Raw genomic sequence first — 19,617 nt, 5'->3', positions numbered from 1 at the left:
TAGTGTTCTGTGGCTTCAGCGACTAGATTTCTCACTTTGATTTTAGAACTAGAAATATAATTACAAAGATCTCCACTAGAGGAGATCATAATTCATTATTTTTTCACACATAAATCTGGTTAAATATGTTTTCTTCTTTATAAATTACAGAATTTTTTTTCAATAATTCCTGATATTTTAAAGGAAAATTTCCATGTATTTTTTTTCTTGTAGCAGGTTTAAATAATCGTTAAAACCGCACTAATTTTAACAATCTGAAAATGACACAAATGATGTGAAATCTTTCCAAAATGTATAAAAATATAATATTTAAGAGCCGGCAAGTTTGTTTAAAAAATTGTATTCATTTCACTCACGGTGTTCATTGCTGATTATAAATCAGAAGCTCGTCATCAATTTTTAGACTATTTCTCAATAAGCTACCGAGTTCAAATTTGCACTCACACCATTTACGAATGAAAATATGGCATGGTAAACTGAGTTTTATAAAATTCGATTTAGAGGTATTAAAGTTTAATGTTGAAAAATTTTTTGTGCATATTTCCATTTAAAGAATAAACTAAAAACCTCACAAATTTTAAGTTTGCGCCATTTCACAGAGCATAAAATAGCTTTTGAAATAAAATTTGCATGAAATTAACATAATTTCTGATTTTGGGCAAATTTTTAAAACTTTAATACTTTTATGAGGTAAGAGGATTCTTGGAAGTAAAAGACTGAACCAAAAGGAGAAAAATAATTTGTCATACAGAGATTAATGGGGATAAGACCCCTTTGAAAAATTCCTGCGCAGTTTTATAACAAGATTATTAGATTCTTAAATAATGAAATCAAATAATCAAATCACACTGTCAAAAGTATAAGATTTATAAATTTATCAAGAGAGCCTCACATTTTTTATTATTTGTGATATAAATTTGTAGAAAAAATTTTTGAAGAGAATTATTTAATCTCATGTTCCCAGTAAGTTATATAATACATTATTTTTCTCATCTTAATTCATTAATAATTTTATGAGTCATAAATAAATTTAAATATATTTTGTAAAAATTTCTTTATTTTATTCAATAACTGCTCTAAAATAGAAATTCTTAATTCCTTTTATATATACATTCACTTTGTAACTGGTAATAAATTTGCTTCCTTAGAGTCAGTGTAAGGCCTTTATCTCAAAACATCAAGAAGATTTCTTCCCGTGATAATGATAGCCATTACCCACTGTCATCAGGGTTTTGTGGACCCTTGTCCCCTTAAGCAGTGGGGGTTGGAAAACATACAAAAATTCAGGCTAGTCCTTCTTGATATATCTTTTCGCTATTTCAAAAACAGAGGACGATCCACAGGAATGTTTTCAATCATAATTCAGTTAAACTTGCGACACCCGTACATAATAAACCTATCACACAGTTCTCCTCTTCAATAAAGGCCGAAATATTTTCTCGTCTCCAAATTCGAAACACGTGGTCAACCACTCTCCCGAAAGAAGGGAGAGGTATCGCAGCTGGCAACAAACTGACCGCTCCATGCGAACAGAATTAAGAAAAACCTGCCCTTTTATCTCTATCAAACTCTTCAGCTAAACTTAAAAGAGCTTTGCTGTGATCGAACGAAAAGATTTAAACAATAAAAACAACATCAACATTAATTCTTAAATAAGAACATTATAAATTCCTTATTCACAATAAATTAATATAATCACTAAGAATTCCCTATTCACAGTAAAATAATATGTAATAATTGTACACAACAAAAATAATACATACCAGAAGTTACACATTCAGAGATATAGTACACGTATGACTGTGTTCATTGCAATCAAGACTATCAATGAAAGCAAAGATTGTAAATTTTAATAAAAGCTATTTGATTAGTATTTTGCTTTACTGTATAATTTTACAAAAATAAACCTATTTAGATTTACATTTTTCTAAGGAGTAACTTTCAAAAGCAGAATTTTGTTAACTTTACTGTTTATTTATTGGATAATGCTATCTAAATTTTGATGAATGTTTTGGAATAACATTTACCTTCACTTTCACTGGATGAGGATGCTAAATAGTCTTTTATATCTCTTTCTATGCTGTCAGGTTCTGTGAAAGCCTTTTGAAGGGTTTCCCTCCTTTTAGGATCAGTTTCATCCCAAGTAAGATTTACTTTGACTTGCTGAAGTGCTGTTGTAACAAACAGTCTAGGTTTGTACTCAATTGGGTCAGGGATTTTGTCAGCTACACTTGTGGGCTCCTAAAAAAGTGAAATGTTTTAATAAGAAATATAATATATTTGTTAATTAAAACATACAAAGACATAAAAATAAATGGAAAAAAAAAACAAAAGAGCCTCTTTTTTATGTTTTTGAAGGAAAGCTATTTTAGGACATTTATTAATTGTGTTTATTTGTTTGTAATACATTTGAGCAAATAATAAGCTCTTTAGGCCAGTTATTTAGGAAGATCACATAAGCTCATAACACTTAGGTGTTATTAATGAAAGAAAATCCAATGATAAACCAAAACTTTCCTTAATAATGAAAGAAATATTAAAACAACTGCTCACATTCTTTGCAATGTAAGCATAACAACTGCTCACATTGCAAAGTCAACAGTAATAATCACCGACCAAAAAGTTTAGCAGCAAAACAGTCACATAATTCTAACTGGAACTAAATTCAAACTCCTATGAAGCCTCATTTTATAACTTTGCTAACTTTTTATAACTTTGCTCATTTTATAACTTTTTTTAAAAAATGCTTTTTCACCCTCGGGTGAAAAGCAATTTTTTTCAGATAATCTTCATCTGAGTTTCCAAAAATGCCTTCCTTGGAAACCTCCCCAATGTCTCCAAATATGTAGGACATTTTAAAATGTCACCCTAGTCAGAAAGAGTACTTTCTGCTCACATCTCTAGTTCTAATTAAGCTAATTTTATAATTCCTACAAAGATTAGTCAACTCAGAATTAAAAGCTTTGTAAAAGACACATAAACACATACAAGGTCAACAAAGAGCCTCAAATAAAAAACTAAACTAAATACACAATAAATGTGACATAAATTTATTGTACAAAGAATGCACTAAATAAATAAATATGAACATGAATGCTTAATGCTACAAAAATACATAAAAGGCAAATTTTAAACAAATAAGTATTGATATGCTAACTTTCAATTAGATTTATTTTTCTCAAGGTATTGCAACCTCTACAAAACGCTATGGAATCTTTTTGTTTTTACAACTTTATGTAGACTGTTATGGGAAGGGGGGGGGAAGTTTTAGAATAATAATTTTGTTGTCTTAAGAGTAATACACAATTTTGTTAAAATATAGTAGTGAAAAGTAATTCTTAAACATATAAATAGAGTTTTTATGATGCAGCAACTGCCACAGTATCATCTTTGTCCATTTGTATAGTAAATATGCAAAAAAAAAAAAAAAAAAAAAAAAAAACTTGCAAAATTTTTCCTCTTTCAAAAATATACCCTACCACTTGTTTCATGTAATAAATATAGTCCCACAGCATATTTTCTTTTCTCTGTCTTGTCGTAAATCAAGCTTGGAAATAAAACTCAAATTCAGCTTTGGAAATAAAAAATAATCTGTGGAGATGAAAACTGGTAAGCATGGCAATTTGTGAGAATAAAGTATTTTGTTTAAAATACATAAATAGAGTTATGAGGAATAAAATGCATTAAAATTTGATGTACTATACATGACCTATTTTTTTGATCCCTCCAGTCTTTATCCAAACATTGCTTTATTCAAATATTTTTAAGTAAAAATAACCATTGATAGTCTAACTGCAAGGAACACAGTCATGATAAAATTATATTCTTCCAGCAAAAATTAAGATTAGCTTTATATTTAATGATTCTGAAACCTTTTTTTTTTTTTTTTTTTTTTTTTTTTTTTTTTTTTTTTTTGGGAGAGAGGCTATAGTCATTATCTTCCCCTCTTCTAAGCTGACTCCACTTAATTAGGTTGTCTAACAATTCTACTTTGACTGTAATAAAATTTTCTTCTTGCTGACCTAAGAGGAAAGGAGCCAGCAGCATCATACGATACTGCCAGCTTTAAAATTAAAAGTGTACAAAATGCACTTTTTGTTAATGAACACCTGTATGTAAACAGCATTTATTAGCTAAATTTGTACAATTATTTATTTTAGTTTTTAATTTCCTTCATTAAGATGACATTTACATTATTAAAGAAAGTATGGCAGCAAAAGGTCTTAAATTATAAGCTAATATGTACCAGTTGACAAAAAATCTCATGACCGGATAAAGCCAGTCATGGTCCTCGGAGGGTTAAAGAAAAAAATGTTTCCACAAGAGGTAACTTAATTTTTCCATCATTATCCAATTTCCATACATTTGGATTTAATCAATATTTTGCAAATAATCAACTGTCAAACACTGAAATTTATGTTAATTGATGCTTTTGTACAAATTTCTATAAATAATTTTTCATTAAGTATCAATTAAATTTTATTTCTGTCATTATTTTTTAATTTTGATGACCAGTGTATTTAAATTTGCAAATACATTACAAATGAACAAAAGTAATAGGCTAACCTTAATGTATGCACTTGAAAATGAATCTATGTAGCATGACTGAGTTAGTAATAAGATCAAACTCATATATAACATGGAGATTTACTGTGTTCGCATATACTTGTGCAGCAACTTGATGACTCATTAGTGCTTGCATCAGGAAACAGATCCAAATATTAGCAGCACAAGCTAAAATGCACTATGCCTTTGCAACATGATGTTTTGTAAACTGTAGAATTTGGTTCAACTCTTCCAGATCATTTACCACCCTCAAGGACACTATTAGCAGCAGCAGTGTAATTATAACCTCTCACAAAGAGATGGTGCCACAAGCAGCAAAATCAAGTAAACATTGGTCCTCTTCATACTCTGTAATTTATTCACATGGCTACAAGCCAATGGCAGTCTATATCATTTATGGTATAATTCTCAGACGAAAAGTCTCACAACAAGGGAGCTGCATCCATATTATATAATTATAGCATACAATATAAAAAGTTATATTTCTAATCACTCAAGAAATAAAACTCTGGATTGCAATAAGAATTACTTTTAGTAATAATTATTAAAATGCATTACAAATGATCCCTGAATATCATAAATATGTCAATAATCTGGTACACCCATAATGACAGACTTAACTGAAATTATTACAATCAAAATGAGGAAAAATCAACCCTCAGCTGACCATTGCTTACTATAAAACAGAAACAGTTTTCCCCCAACATACAAGGCAGGCAGATAAGTAACTCTCCATTTTTGATTCCTTGTTTAATTACGTACATATTGCAAAGCATGTTACTGCTTATACTTTTTTTTCAAGACCTTTGAAGATCTAGAGATGGCTGTTAGATTGGGCATTGAGAACAGAATAAAAATTGCTGCAAGATATGAGGTGTAGAAGTTGTTGCAATGGTGGGATTTCTCAATGTGGGACAGATGTTTTTATGATTGCAAAAATATTAAAATATTGTCACAGAAAAATACTGGCAGCTGGTGGTACTTTAATAAATGATAAAAACAAAAAGTTCCATGTGACCAGGTTTCAAGAATATTATTTTTAATTCAAAATAAAGGAAAATTAAAAAGTGAGGAACATAACAGGTTTGAAACTTCAAGGTTTATTCAATTCCATTACGAATTTTACTTTACTGGCATTCCCAGATCCAAAAAACAAAAGCATCCATCACGAAGCATTTACGTCTTCTATATGCAATTAAAATATATTTTCAGACAAAATTTCTTACTGGTATCATGGACAGGTAGATGATCCAAACCTGTTTAAAAAAATGCTTTGGAATGATGACGATGCATTTCATTTAAGAAACTTGTTATCAACACAATAGTAATTTTAGGCAGACTGACCCCCCCAAAAAAAACACTGAAATAATGCTGCGCATGCTAAAAGTTATTGTATCTTGCAGATTAACTTTTAATATTGCTGGACCCTGTCATCAGATACTAGGAATACAAAATGTTACCTGGAAATATCAGAGAATTTTGTATGGCCTTTAATTTCTGAATGGATGAGGTACATGAATTGCTATTTATGAAACATAATGCTTCACCACATTATATTTTGAATGTTACGCAATAATTCAGTGGTCATTTTCCAGGATGTTGATGTTCAGCAAGCACTTTAAATTTTACATGTGATAACTTCTTTTTATGGGAATAGAGTCAAGAAAGAAATATATCACAGATAAATCTCAAAATTTCGATGAATTTGAAAATCAGATACATTATGTTGCATAGACATTAGGTTATTTTGAAGCTGGAAATGTGAAAAATGTGCAATGCCTTTACTATGACTCGAACCTGGACCTCTCAAATACACATCAAGTGTGCTACCATTGCAGATGTTTCTGCAGATAGTAATAAGATCAAACTCTAGAAAATGCAAGAATGCACACTGAGTTGGACTTAAAGGGAAGGCTAAGGTATAAAAGAAACTTTATGCATGGCTAAAAAGTAAGGTTCTACCTTCAGTATCTCTAGAGAATCTATTTTAAATCGAAGTCTGTCCTACACAATATTTAAAGAGAAAATCTTAACTTATTGTGCATCAAAAGTTATGGTTAAACTATGGTGGAAAAAGCACTACTTACGTAATCAAAAGTCACATCATCTGGAATAAATCTAATGTCAAAACGTACTGAACTACTTTCATATTCCATTCCATTCAACTGCTCATACAAATTATTTGCAGTGTTTGGAGAATCACAATCAATTACTGCATAATAGTATTTAAGTCTATTAATTTGGTACTGTCTAAGTTTTTCCCTATGATATTTAGACGTCTTTTTATCCTCTACTTCTTCTTCATCTGGATCTAAGATTTCTTCAACTAATTCTGGAGGTCCGTGAAGTTTTTCCTCCTCCATACGTTTCATTCCATATTCAGATGGATATATCTATTTTAAAGATTATATATAGGTTAAACAAAAGAATTTCATTCAAGCTATTATGAACAAAAAATATATTTAAATTAAAAAGGCTAAATAAAATGCACAACTGGAGATTCACTAATTGTGATTTCTCACAGAAACTAAATAGAAAAGGGGGAAATACCTTCCTTTTCAGCTTTGTGTTGTAATAAAACCCCACAGATAAAACTACAATTAAAAATCATACTTACCTATTGTTAAGTTAGAATACAGTACTATTTAGACTGATTATTTGGACAAACTGATTATTTATATCATCTCCAACAACACACCAAATGGTTTATTAATAAAGAAAACTTAAAGGCAGGTATGTTAGTTGTGTTAAAGGAAGATAATCTTCCCCCCCCCCATTTAAATGGTTTTTAGCTAGAATTCTAGAAGTTTTACCAGGTAAAGATAATAAGGCCAGAGTTATTAAAGTTAAAATATTAAATGGTGTGTATATTCGATGTATTAATAAAATTTGTTTATTACCTACCCAGGATAATAATGCTTAGCTTACATTATTGTGTTATTGGAAATTGTGCCTTATGTTTGAAGGAACATGTAGCTGTTTATTTAGTCATATAATCACAAATTATTCTGTATTTAGTTACATAATTAGATATAAATTATAGATACAGCATCTAAAAATCTTAAATATATATGAATTCAAGCTTTGAGGCTAAACAACAAAGAAATTTAATAAAACTTGCACAAGCCATTCCAACAGCCAGAATGGGGATCGAAAACAACAAAACAGTCATCTACTTTATGAAAGCACCACAAAACATTGCTTTAATATGGATTTAAGTAGTCTTGAATGATTCCAAAATTGCCTATTTATTTCACTATTCTGCAGAAAGTTTAGAGTATATGCACCAGTATTGACATGACTACTTAGTTTGACATGCTTGCTTTATTTCATTAAGGTTATATTCAAAAAACAAAGCTTTTTTGAGTATGTTATGATGTTATTATTCACTAATTGCATTAAACTGCATTGTTTGTGGACAGTTTTTGTTTGTCAAATTAATTAACATGAAAATTCTTAAAAAATCACTATCCTTCAGTGAAAATGCCCCACATGAAGATAATTATTTCAAGCAGTTAAACCTGCAGATGTTTGGACAGGATATCTGAATTAATCATTACTTTAGAAATCACAGCATGTAAAAGCTGGCTTATAATGAAGATTTTCTTATGATGATGAAAGAGTTTTTAAGGGCTTTTAAATGTGATGCAAAGGATTAATGCTAGTTATTGGAATTAGACATACATTTATAAATTAATTAAAAATCCTATGACAAGATTTAATACTTCCACTTTTTAGAAGTTAATGGCAAATGCAGGAATGGCCTAAAAATATAATTATGTTGTAATGCACAGATTTATGCCTAATGCTGACAACACTGGCAAACCAAAAGTCCAGTAACAGAGTGGAAAGGTTCCAAAGCAGAGAGAACAACATCACAGACAAAAGATTTTTTAATCTTGCAATTAGTTTTATGAAGAGGAAAGACAGCATTCTACAGACATATCTAATACTTGAGACAGATTGGAAACAATAGCGGCTGATTTTTTTTTTTTTTTTTTTTTTTTTTTTTTTTTTTTTTTTTTTTTATAATCACGATGATGCTGAAAAAAATTGTATAGTGAGCAAAATGACAATGCTTTATTTTCAGTGATGACTACCTACTGCAAACTTGCCACTGAGAAATTTATTCCTAAATTTTGCCTGAAGTTTTTTTCTTCCAACAGATGGCAGAATAGGTTATATTTCAATGCTAGAATTTTTTTAAATGATTCTTCTTCTATTTTTGTCAAATAGTTATAGTATTTAAGCTAGTTAAGAATGAGTTTAAGTTTTAAGACATAACCAATTTTTTAATTTTTGCATGTATGTGTTCTCTTCTAAATTAACAAAAAGTATGAAATGATAAAAGAATTCAGAATAAGAAATGTTAATGTTCTACTGAAAACAAAACAGTAATTATCTTTAACAAACAAAAACCCTACCCATTTAGGTTAAAGAAAGAATAAGATAGAGATAAAAGAACATCGAAGACATTAATTCTTCTTGGCTTCTTTTATGCTTATTTTCAGATTCTTATAAACTTGGAAATGTTGACATCCTGATTAGCAGTAACTGTTGCAGATTTCTGTCTTCCCCTTCAGAAGACATTTTATAAAAAATTGATTACAAATTAATATGGTAATAAGTGTCATATAAGCTAGACATTCAAGAAGAAACAGAAAGGTGCAGGGATCTTTACTAACAACCCTGCTTAAACTGACTACTGGCCTGAACAGGCCTGTAGGCAATACTTTACTTACCAGCAGGGTCCCAAAGGACCTTTTCTGTCTATCTCCATAAGTGCATGCCTATTTCTGTCGTTGCCCTAATTCCAACAATGAATCAACATTAGACACTTTCAACGAATTATTTTGATGATATATCTCCAAAATGTTAATGCTCAGTGCTGGAATTTGAGTTTGCACTTTTGTGAGAAATGTGAGAAGCTTCAAATATCCATACTTCAAGTCTTTTTAGTGCTTACAGCACAGCCTAAGCCTCCCTTCTGGCCACTGCCCAAAATTACTCTGCTGAGGTTAATTTCTGACTTTTGAATGCTATGGGTTAAATTTTTTTCTATATCTATCTGCTATTTATGCTAAACACACTCTGACTCCTACATCAAAAGCACATGCATACTAAAACTTTCTCCTCTGTTCCTGTCCATGGCATAATGATGAGTGCTCTGCAGTGTAGAAATCATTACTTTGAGGAATTCTTTTATCAGTGCCACTGAGAAATTTATTCCTTAGTTTTTAAAACATATCAGCTGGACCCACCAGTTCTACAAAAATATTTCCAGCAAAGCACTATGCTTTTCTTGAAATTTAAACTTTTTAATGGTACACATTCCATGCATATGGTGGCCTATTAATATTAATGCTTAAAGATAAATTTTCTTGTTATCCAAGTAACCTCCAACACCAGATTCATGTGTGAACCCTAAAACTACATCTTTCCTTAACTTAGTTGCATAACTTAGCCCTCAATTTACCAGTCCCCTTCTGCAGTTGCTAAATTCAACAATAATTTCATCAGTCATGCTTTAATACAATTCAAAATGCAGACTGTGATTATATAACTCCTAGAGACTTTACATCCTCAGGTTTAAAAAAAATCTTAATTAATCGTAGTCTTAGTTTTTTGGGGTTATACACATTTATTTTTTCATCCAAATTTTTTCTCTTTTCATATTCTTATAAAATTTGACTTCACCTGCAATCAAAACACACTTTCATAATTATGGGTTTTTCCTCCTTCATGCAAGCAAATATATTTCTTCATATCTGATGATATCCCTTCCTTTAACTGGTCTAACATTCCAATATTGTTTATTTCTTCAGTTGCACCTTCTTACTACAAATATAGAATATCAATATTGAAAGAAGCCTTTTCACAAAGTTAGTATGACTGATTCAGACATGATTTGGTTGTATTAAATTGCTTACAATATTCTGCGAGGGGTTAAATTATTTTTTTTTTGCAATATCTCATTTCTAAGTGCTTTATAACTTGTCAGCTGCACCATGCTTAGCTTCGTTACTAATAGCCTCACCATCTTCCCTACCTATTGTATTATCAGAGCACCTTTCGAATTTGTGGACATCTTTTGCAAATTGAAAACACTTTCCACATTTTAATAGCTAAGTGGCAATTCCCCAGCATTTTTGAACAGAACTAATCATTTAAAACTCCATGACACTCTTTTAAATCTATCAAATCTTTATGAAACTTTAAAGTCTCACTGTTACATTCAATTAGCTCGACATTACTCCCCCTATCAAGTTTGCAGTCTATACTGTTCTAACTGCTGAATTTCAAGCTCAGCTAACCTTATTGTTAATTCTTTAATTTTCATATCGGAGTTCTAAAAATTTCTATTTTCTTCATTCTTGGTATTCTTATTACCAATTCATGATTCACTGCATAAACATTTTAATTCTCAACACGGGTAGCATGCATACCAGTAGGAAATAAAGCTCTTCTTAAGTTAACTGACAGTCTGCAACATTGAAATTCTTAAGCTCAACTCAAACAGTTTTAATCAAGATGTAATACTTCACTGAAATATATAGTCTGAAAAATCTTGTATTCTGCATGGAAATGTCACCGAAGTCTCTGTCATGAAATAATTTTCTTTCTTTACTATAGAGTCCTCAGCACAGGGATAAAATTATCATCATCATCGTTCGTAACTCCTTTCACTAAAAATTACTTTTGTAACACTTCATCTCATAATAAATGAATAAGCTAGTTTGCAAATATTACGCTTCTGAAAACTTTCAATATTCAATTAAATCAGCTGTTTGATACAATAGAAGAAAAATCGCATTTTTGTGGCAAATTCTTCACATTTTTTTCTTCAGCATTACTTGAAATTCTATCAAGTTGTGCCAGTTTCTTTCCTTTGCCATAGTTCATACTCATTCTCAGATCTAAATGATCATATTAGGAATACTGCATCTTGACTGATAATAGCCATCATAAATTTCTGTCACTTCTTCCTTCAATAAACACTTATGAAAAATTAATAATTTATTAATATTACAGAACAATAAATATCTACATGACAGAGCATAATCTTTGCTCATAGCAGAAAATGAGAGAGAGTCACATTTTTTTCTTCATTTGGTATCTTTTATAGTCTATCCCTCTTTGTTAATGTGACTCTTCTTTGGCATACATCCTTATCAATGCAAATCATAAAATTTCACATAAACCAGACATTCAAAGAAAAAGAGAATGGCACAAAGGCTCTTTACTTGACAAAATGAGTGAAAGGAAGCACAGAAAGTTATATTTTTCCTTATGTATACTATCTTAATCCAATAACAGACACTTATTTTTAGGCATCACTTATGGCTGTGCTTGTATAAGGAGGTAGAAAATGTTTATAAGCAGTAAATAAAAATCCAGAATTTTGGGGAAAAAAAAAAAAATTAGCATTAAACATTTACAAACCTTCACTGAATTTATAAGGCCATCAGCAGGTTTGAAAGAATCAAACACAGCAAACAAGTCTTCTGCCCTAATACGATCCCAATCCATATTGCACACTGCCAGCCTCCTCGTGATTTCATCAGTATCAGGTGCATCTTCTCGTAGTTCCTCCCAACGGTGGTCAAATTCACCTAAAAATTAAGCGTTAGTTTTTCTGTAACTTATTATCATTCAAAGAAAATATGCTATTTCAATACATTTTACATATTCTCAACAAACTATCTCAAGGACATTTTTCACAAAAAAATTTATTTTTAATACTCATAATTTTTTACTTGTAAATAATTACCATCACAAAGAATTCACTGAGATTTACCAGTTATTACAGCATTAAAAATTATAAACTGCATTAAAGCAGCTGAACTGCATCAATATCAAAATTTAATACACAAACAAACAAAAACCTGTATATTCATTCAGCATGTAATAGTCAAATTAATGGGTGAATTATGTTTAGAATATGTAGTTGTATACTATTTTTTATTGCAAAATCTTTTCCCCATGGTCCACATAACGTATATACCACATAACGTATAACCGTTCTGCCTATCGGATTTGGTGATAATTTGCGAAAAAATCTTGAGTAGCATTGTTGCTGTGTGACAGTTTTTTTTTTTTTTTTTTTCAGGAGATGTTTTGGCACTCCTTAAAATCCGATAGGCAGAACGGGTTCTGTAGGGATCTGAATAGGGTCACTTTAATTATGACCTACCCTGTGCAAGATTTAATGCATAACTATTAAATATTTTGACATTACATAAATTTTCAAATATAGTGGTCACTGTAAGCTACACAGTACTTAATAAATAAATAAAACTAATAACAACCTTAAAATACTTTATATTGTTAAACAGTAGAAAAAAATGGTTTCTTTAAATTTATAGCCATTTTTAAGTAGTAAGATAAAAAAGCTTAAAATATTAAGGTGAGCTAACTTAATGATAAGATTCTTTTTCTCATTTTTCATAAGGCAAAAGTATTTTATTTTACGCCATCAGCTGATGGTAGACTGGCTCTTTCTGATCTTATGTCCCTTCCTGAAAAGTATTCATGGCGCAATGTGCTATCTTGCCGAAAAAGGCATGACTTTATCAAAAGTATTTATATGGCAATTGAGGCATATTCACTGCCTTCAAATTTTTCTGATTAATATTTGTTTTTATTGCATAGTTTTTTTTTACAGGGAATCATAATGGGACTGTGGAGTTAACAGGCTGATTACACACACACACGCAAAAAAAAAAAAAAAAAAAAAAAAAAAACCATGCATTGCATTTTTTTAGAAATACGGCATTTTGCCCAACAACAGTTAATGCAAAAATTCACATTCCACAAAACTGTACTTCTTAAATATTTGAAATTTGTGCAATTCTTTGATTTTTTTTAAAAGTGAAAACAGATTGCTGGTTACACAGGGATAATGACAGTATGCGTAGTGCCAAGTTGTATGCAATGTTGAGTTTGTGCAATTTTCTCGTGTTTTTTGAAGCTACAGCAGATTACTATATACAGTAGAAGGGGACAATAATACACACGACCGACGACGATAACAACAACCAAAATGGGAGAACTGTTTTATTATGGATGTCCCTCGAATTTTTTATTTTGCTAATTGTTTTTTTTTTTTTTTTTTTTTTTTTTTTTTTTTTTTTTTTTGTGTGTGTGTGTACTTCTTTGTGCACTGTCATTTTTGAGAGTGGCTACTGTCTTTTAAATCTTAGCTCTTGAAAAATTAGTAACCAATAGTTTGTGAATTTTTAGATGGGAAAGCATCATTAACTTTTTAATCTTTTAAAAAAATAAAGGCACTTCTTTATTATTACAAGTGCAGTTTTTTAAGGAGTGCCAAAACATCTCCTGAAAAAAAAAAAAAAAAAACTGTCACACAGCAACAATGCTACTCAAGATTTTTTCGCAAATTATCACCAAATGGTCAGCAATTCCAATTACTTACAACCTGGAATTTGCTGGTCTGGCACACTCAACTCTTGGCAACGTTTAAACAATAGAGGCCATAATAATAAGGCAACACTAATCTAGATTATTCTTACTTACATGACTTAGCATTCTTACTGCAATAAAACAAAACTTAATGGGGAAGCTGCAGAGAAAAATGCTGCTAAGAAAGACATTTTGGAAGTGATATACTTGTAGACAGCTAACTGAATACACATGCAGAAAATCAAGAACATACCAAGTATGGCTATTCTACCAAGAACTGAACAAGAGATGAAATTACCAGTAGTAAATTGAGTCCGAGATCCGGAATTATGAGGGCCATCCAGGAAGTAGATTACGTTTCCGTCTGTGTCCGCTAGGGGCGGGGCTAGCGCGGCCATCTTGGGGTCAGAGCGTTGCGCAGCTCAGTCTGCATCTAGCCGTGCTAGTGAGAGGTTCGTGCTGTGCTCCGTTCAGATACTGTGACGGTTTGAAATGTCTGCGTTAATTGAAAATCCCGCGAGCTGCGAGGTGCGCTCAGTAATAAGGTTTCTGACTGCAAAAAACTGTAAACCGATAGAAATCTATCGGCAGCTTCGTGAAGTGTATGGGGACAACATTATCACTGAAGGTGGAGTGCGTCAGTGGGTCATAAGATTTCAAAATGGCCGAACCAATGTTCACGACGAAGATCGAAGTGGGAGACCCAGCATAGTGACCGCCGAACTTCTCGAAAAAGTCGATGCTAAAGTCCGTGAAAATCGAAATTTCACAATAACGGAACTTTCTTTGAGTTTTCCACAAATTTCGCGAAGTTTGTTGCACGAAATCATCAGCGAAAAGCTTGGTTACCACAAGTTTTGTGCAAGATGGATTCCAAAAATCTTGACAGAGGACCACAAAAATCAGCGAATGGCTGCAGCGTTGAACTTTTTGGACGCTTACCATAAGGATGGTGACTCTTTACTCGATCGCATCGTTACTGGTGACGAAACATGGGTGAAACATGTGAACTGTGAAACGAAATTGCAATCAATGCAGTGGGGGCACACAAGTTCTCCTTAAAAACCCAAGAAATGCATGCAAACAATGTCGGCAAGGAAGATGATGGCGACTGTTTTTTGGGACAGAAAAGGTGTAATTTTGGTGGACTTCCTGGAAAGAGGCACTACAATAAACTCTCAAAGGTATTGCCAAACTCTCCAAAAACTCAGAAGAGCAATTCAAAACAAGCGCAGAGGAATGTTGAGCTCTAAGATCTTGTTGATTCACGACAACGCCCGGCCCCACACGGCAAATGTCACTCGTAAAGTTCTTGAATCTTTTAAGTGGGAGTTGTTTCCTCATCCGCCGTACAGTCCCGACCTGGCACCGAGCGACTTCCACCTATTCCCAGCAATGAAGAAGTGGCTGGCTATGCAGCGTTTTGATGACGACGCAGAGCTGCAAGAAGAGGTAACGAAGTGGTTGAAGGCGCAGGCGGCCGAATTTTTCGACGAAGGAATTTCCAAGCTCGTACATCGCTACGATAAATGCCTTAATTTGTATGGTGACTATGTAGAAAAGTAGTATTTGAGTGTGGCTTTCATCTGTATATAATAAAATTTGTTTCCTATACTTTGTTTATTTTTTTATTCCAAAACGTAATCTACTTTCTGGATAGCCCTCGTATCTAAAATCTGGATCTCAAAGCCACAAACAACTTTTTTTTATGTATGCTTTTGTACACATTTCTGAACACGGAAATTAAGTACTTTTAAGGACTTTTAAGGACCATTAATGAAAAAAATTAAGGACCTATGAGTGAATGGAAATTGAATAAATTCAATTAAAAATACTATCTATGCCTGAATTTCACTTTTGTAATAACATCCTAAAATTTAAATAGATCCCTAAGTAGTATGCATTATTATTAAACATGAATTAACTAACATAATTATTAATAAGTTTGAGAATAAAATTAATTTTATGCAATTTATCAAGTAGCATTAAATACACTTACACTAGTTGGTCATATTTGAAAGAATATAATGACATTTACTAACAGTTAGCTTTATGTTGATTTTTTATGTCTCATTTTGTCACATACTTGGTCAGTCTAGAGATTTAGTTAATAGCAGGTAGATTTTATGTCAAATGGCATAGGTTAAAATGAGAAGTAAGATCATAATCAGCATGATTCATAAAAAAAAAAAGACTGAATATTGTAACCGCTGCTAGAGAAAGACCTGCTGATTAGAACAAACCTGAAAGGCCTGATGTAGGTCCGGTTGGCAAGTGTTGAAAGTTAGTCAGGCTCTGTTTGATGCAGTTAGTGTCGTAGCCTCGTGTCAAGTTCCAGGGGTTGTAACCCAGTTAATATACTTTAAGGTTCCAATAAGCCATTAACGCACCAGAGGTGATAAGTTGTTTTGTATTATTTTAAGTCTCACTAGATGCAAAGAATAAGTTTTACTTGAATTTTTACATTTTTGTATTTTATCTTGTAACCACAGTGAGTATTAATGAAAGGCAATAACTCGCTTTAATATATAGAGATAATTTTTAAGGGTAAGCAGTTATAAATAATAGTTATAAATAATTAAATTGGGTAGTTTGGTAACCTTAGTCATTATGGATTTACATGGGCACTATTTAATTTTATTTTAACAATATTTTTTAAAAAAGTTCTATTAAAATTAAAATCTAATAAAATTTCACAGTTTAAAATACATGCAATTTATGACATTGATTCTTAAACGATATTAGGATAATTACAGATTAAAAGCTACAAAACATTTATGTTTTGTAACAACAGCACTCAACAAAATATTTATCCGTCATTTTAATTTGAAGCCTTCCCAAACATTGTGGCTACTATATATCGATTTCCTTCTCTTTAAGCATCTTTTCTAACAATTAAGAGATTTGTCTCAATATGCAAATCAATACTCTCGCTAGTTTCTGCGTGCTTTATCTCCTAACTTGTCAACCTCTCCACAATGTACCTATGAGGGTTTACTTGATCTGGTAAAAGTTAAATAGTTGAAAACCCCTAACAGACGTGAAGCATGTTATCGATATGTTTGAAAGTAATTACAATATTAGACAAAGGTTAAAAATAAAAAAAAATAAAAAAAACTTAGAACATAAAGGCTTGTTCTGTTGCTAACAAAATAAATTACAGCTCACGGTGACATAATTAAACAAGAACAATCAAACTCAAGCTAAAAATGTGGACTAGTGGTCAAAGATTATACAATTTAATTTAATCTGGCTCATTAACTCTATCCTTTGAAGAAACAGAAATGGGAAATTATAGTAAAGGCTGAAATCATAAAGAATTGGGTAATTTACATAATATCACAATACAGTCAAAAGTCTTTAATCTGGACCTCAAAGCTACAAACTTTCTGCGCATGCGCATAATGCCTTTACGCATGCGCGTTTAATGTATAACGGACGGTACAAGCTAAGCTAAAATTATCTAATTATCTATGTCAGTTAATGTTGCAGATTGCGCTGTTCCTTAATCTTCTAATTGTATCCGGGTTATTATTTTTTTCAGACTGTTAGAGAAATTTTAGAAAAGTAAACTTGAACTTTCGATTCTGTTAAAAGGAATTTCCGATTCTGGAGCTGCCAAAGGATCTACAAAGCGGAAGCATGTTTCGATGTCTATCAAACAAAAAATGGAATTGCTGCAAAAAATGGATAAAGGCCTATCCTTTGTTTCTCTAACCATTCCGAAATCTGTTTATCAATTTCAAGCTGCTCTGCTGGGGGGGGGGGGACGTCGCGGCACGCAATGAACTGGAAGTTGATCTGTCAGCACTATCCTTATCTTCAGGGCAGATGTTTTTATTTTATTTGGCTTATAATTCCTTACTAAATGTAGTATTTCATCTCGATGTACTCCGTCTTTGATATGATTTAAATCAAATTCCTCGTCATTATAAATATCATGAATACACATCAAATAGTTTTCTGGTTGCAATTTTCTAATTTCGACTATGCGTAATGTATGCTTTATGCATGCACCCGTTGAAAGAAATGTTTAATAAAGTAAACAAATAAATATTAAACCTTTTTTTTTTTTTTTTTTTGTAAATTTTGATACCCTTTAGACTGTAATTGCTCTTTATTTCATAAATTACGGTTTCATATTTTTAATTTATAATTTCTGCAAGCCAGCTTACCAGATTTAAATTGATATTCTATAATCCAGAAAAACCGATAATCCGGAATAGCCGAAATCCCGACGAGTCCGAATTAAATACTTTTGGCTGTATATATATATATCATATATCTTTGCACATATCTTTGAAGAATTATTTTCTTTATGTATTCAGTTTCTTTCTTCAACACGTTTCCTTTTCATTTTTGGATTTAATTAAGGATTTCTTTTATTCTAAAAAACACTAAATGCATTTAGAATGTATATAAAAAGCAGCTAATTTTATTTCTTTAGCAATATGAACATTCAACCGTACGAGAAAATCTAGAAATGGCACACCGAACAACAAAATCTAGAAATGGCAAAACTTTTAGAATTTATAGCAGGTATTGAAAGCAGAATTTAGAAAGACAATAGGCAGCAGAATTTAGGATCCACAGAGATTGCATCAGGTGGGAAAATGCCTAGTGCCAGCTATATGTATGATGCATTAAGACATATTAGATGAATCTTTTAAATTTAAGTTTTCAATTTCCTTATTAATAAAAAAATCTCTTTCTATGATGCCTGCCCATGTTATAAGATTAGAAGCATTTTTGATATTTTCCATACTTGTGTCTAGTGAAAAATAAAGAAAATAAAGGGAAGCTATACATATTAAGAAAAAGATTCTAGTATCAGAAGTAAAACATTCAAATATGTTGTCATTGTTCTTCCAGACGTTCTCCAAAAGGTAAGAAATTCATTGGAAACTTTCTGTAAAATAAATCCATTACGTGTTGATACCATAGAGACATTTTTCACTTTGTCACATATTTCTCGAATCTTCTAGAATCGTGGGTCTATAAATCTTGCCTTCAAATCCTTCTAAATTTTCCAAGCTGCAATGTCTAAAATCCTAAAGAAAAATTGTTTCTACCAATTCTGTAACAGCAAAAAGCCAGAAATATTTTGGAAAAAAAAAAAAAGAAGAGAAAAAGTGTAAAATTAATTTTATGGAGAAAACTGATGCATATTTCTGATACAATTACATGGATAAACCTCTTACTAAGAAAAAATTAAGAAGACATTTTTAATTAATTACATAGCTAATTTTCCTTTTGCTAAGAGCTGTTTCATAATTTGTGCTTTATAGCATTATACCTTGTTTATATTTCAGATTCAAAATATTGTATAATAAGTTGCCAAAATGAAACTTTATAATATGACAGTGAAAAATAAAAATGTTTTATTTTAATGTTATTTTTTTAAATATAATTTCAATATATTACCATTATTTTAATGAAATTTATCAATGCTACGATGTTTTAAATAAAATCGTAGAAAAAAATCTCAGATCTCGGAATTAAAAATTTTCTATAGAAACTGACCTTAAAATCGCCAAAATGTTGATAAGTCGCCAAATTTAGAACCGTTTAATAAAAGAATTCACATCTCTAAAAGCGAAAAGTTGTTTAAGAGCTCTTTATTAGAAA

The 19,617-nt window shown here is 31.2% G+C and overlaps 1 protein-coding gene across 1 annotated transcript in view; it reads right to left on the bottom strand.

Annotated features, from left to right (window-relative positions):
- Positions 1–19,617, bottom strand: part of LOC118198835 (ESF1 homolog) — an 82,738-nt gene that overhangs the window by 27,995 nt on the left and 35,126 nt on the right. The window contains exons 4-6 of the mRNA XM_085811153.1: positions 12,010–12,179; positions 6,654–6,959; positions 2,028–2,241 (exon numbers count right to left, since the gene is read on the bottom strand). Coding sequence (XP_085667279.1) covers positions 2,028–2,241; positions 6,654–6,959; positions 12,010–12,179 — 690 coding nt within the window. The remainder of the gene's footprint in view (positions 1–2,027; positions 2,242–6,653; positions 6,960–12,009; positions 12,180–19,617) is intronic.

Source organism: Stegodyphus dumicola, chromosome 2 (genome assembly GCF_044657685.1).
Source record: "Stegodyphus dumicola isolate Sdum_Otavi_A_Nest chromosome 2, ASM4465768v1".
NCBI classification, from domain to species: domain Eukaryota; kingdom Metazoa; phylum Arthropoda; class Arachnida; order Araneae; family Eresidae; genus Stegodyphus; species Stegodyphus dumicola.
The sequence above is the reverse complement of the archived record's forward strand: the minus strand, read 5'-3'. Positions and strand labels throughout refer to the sequence as shown.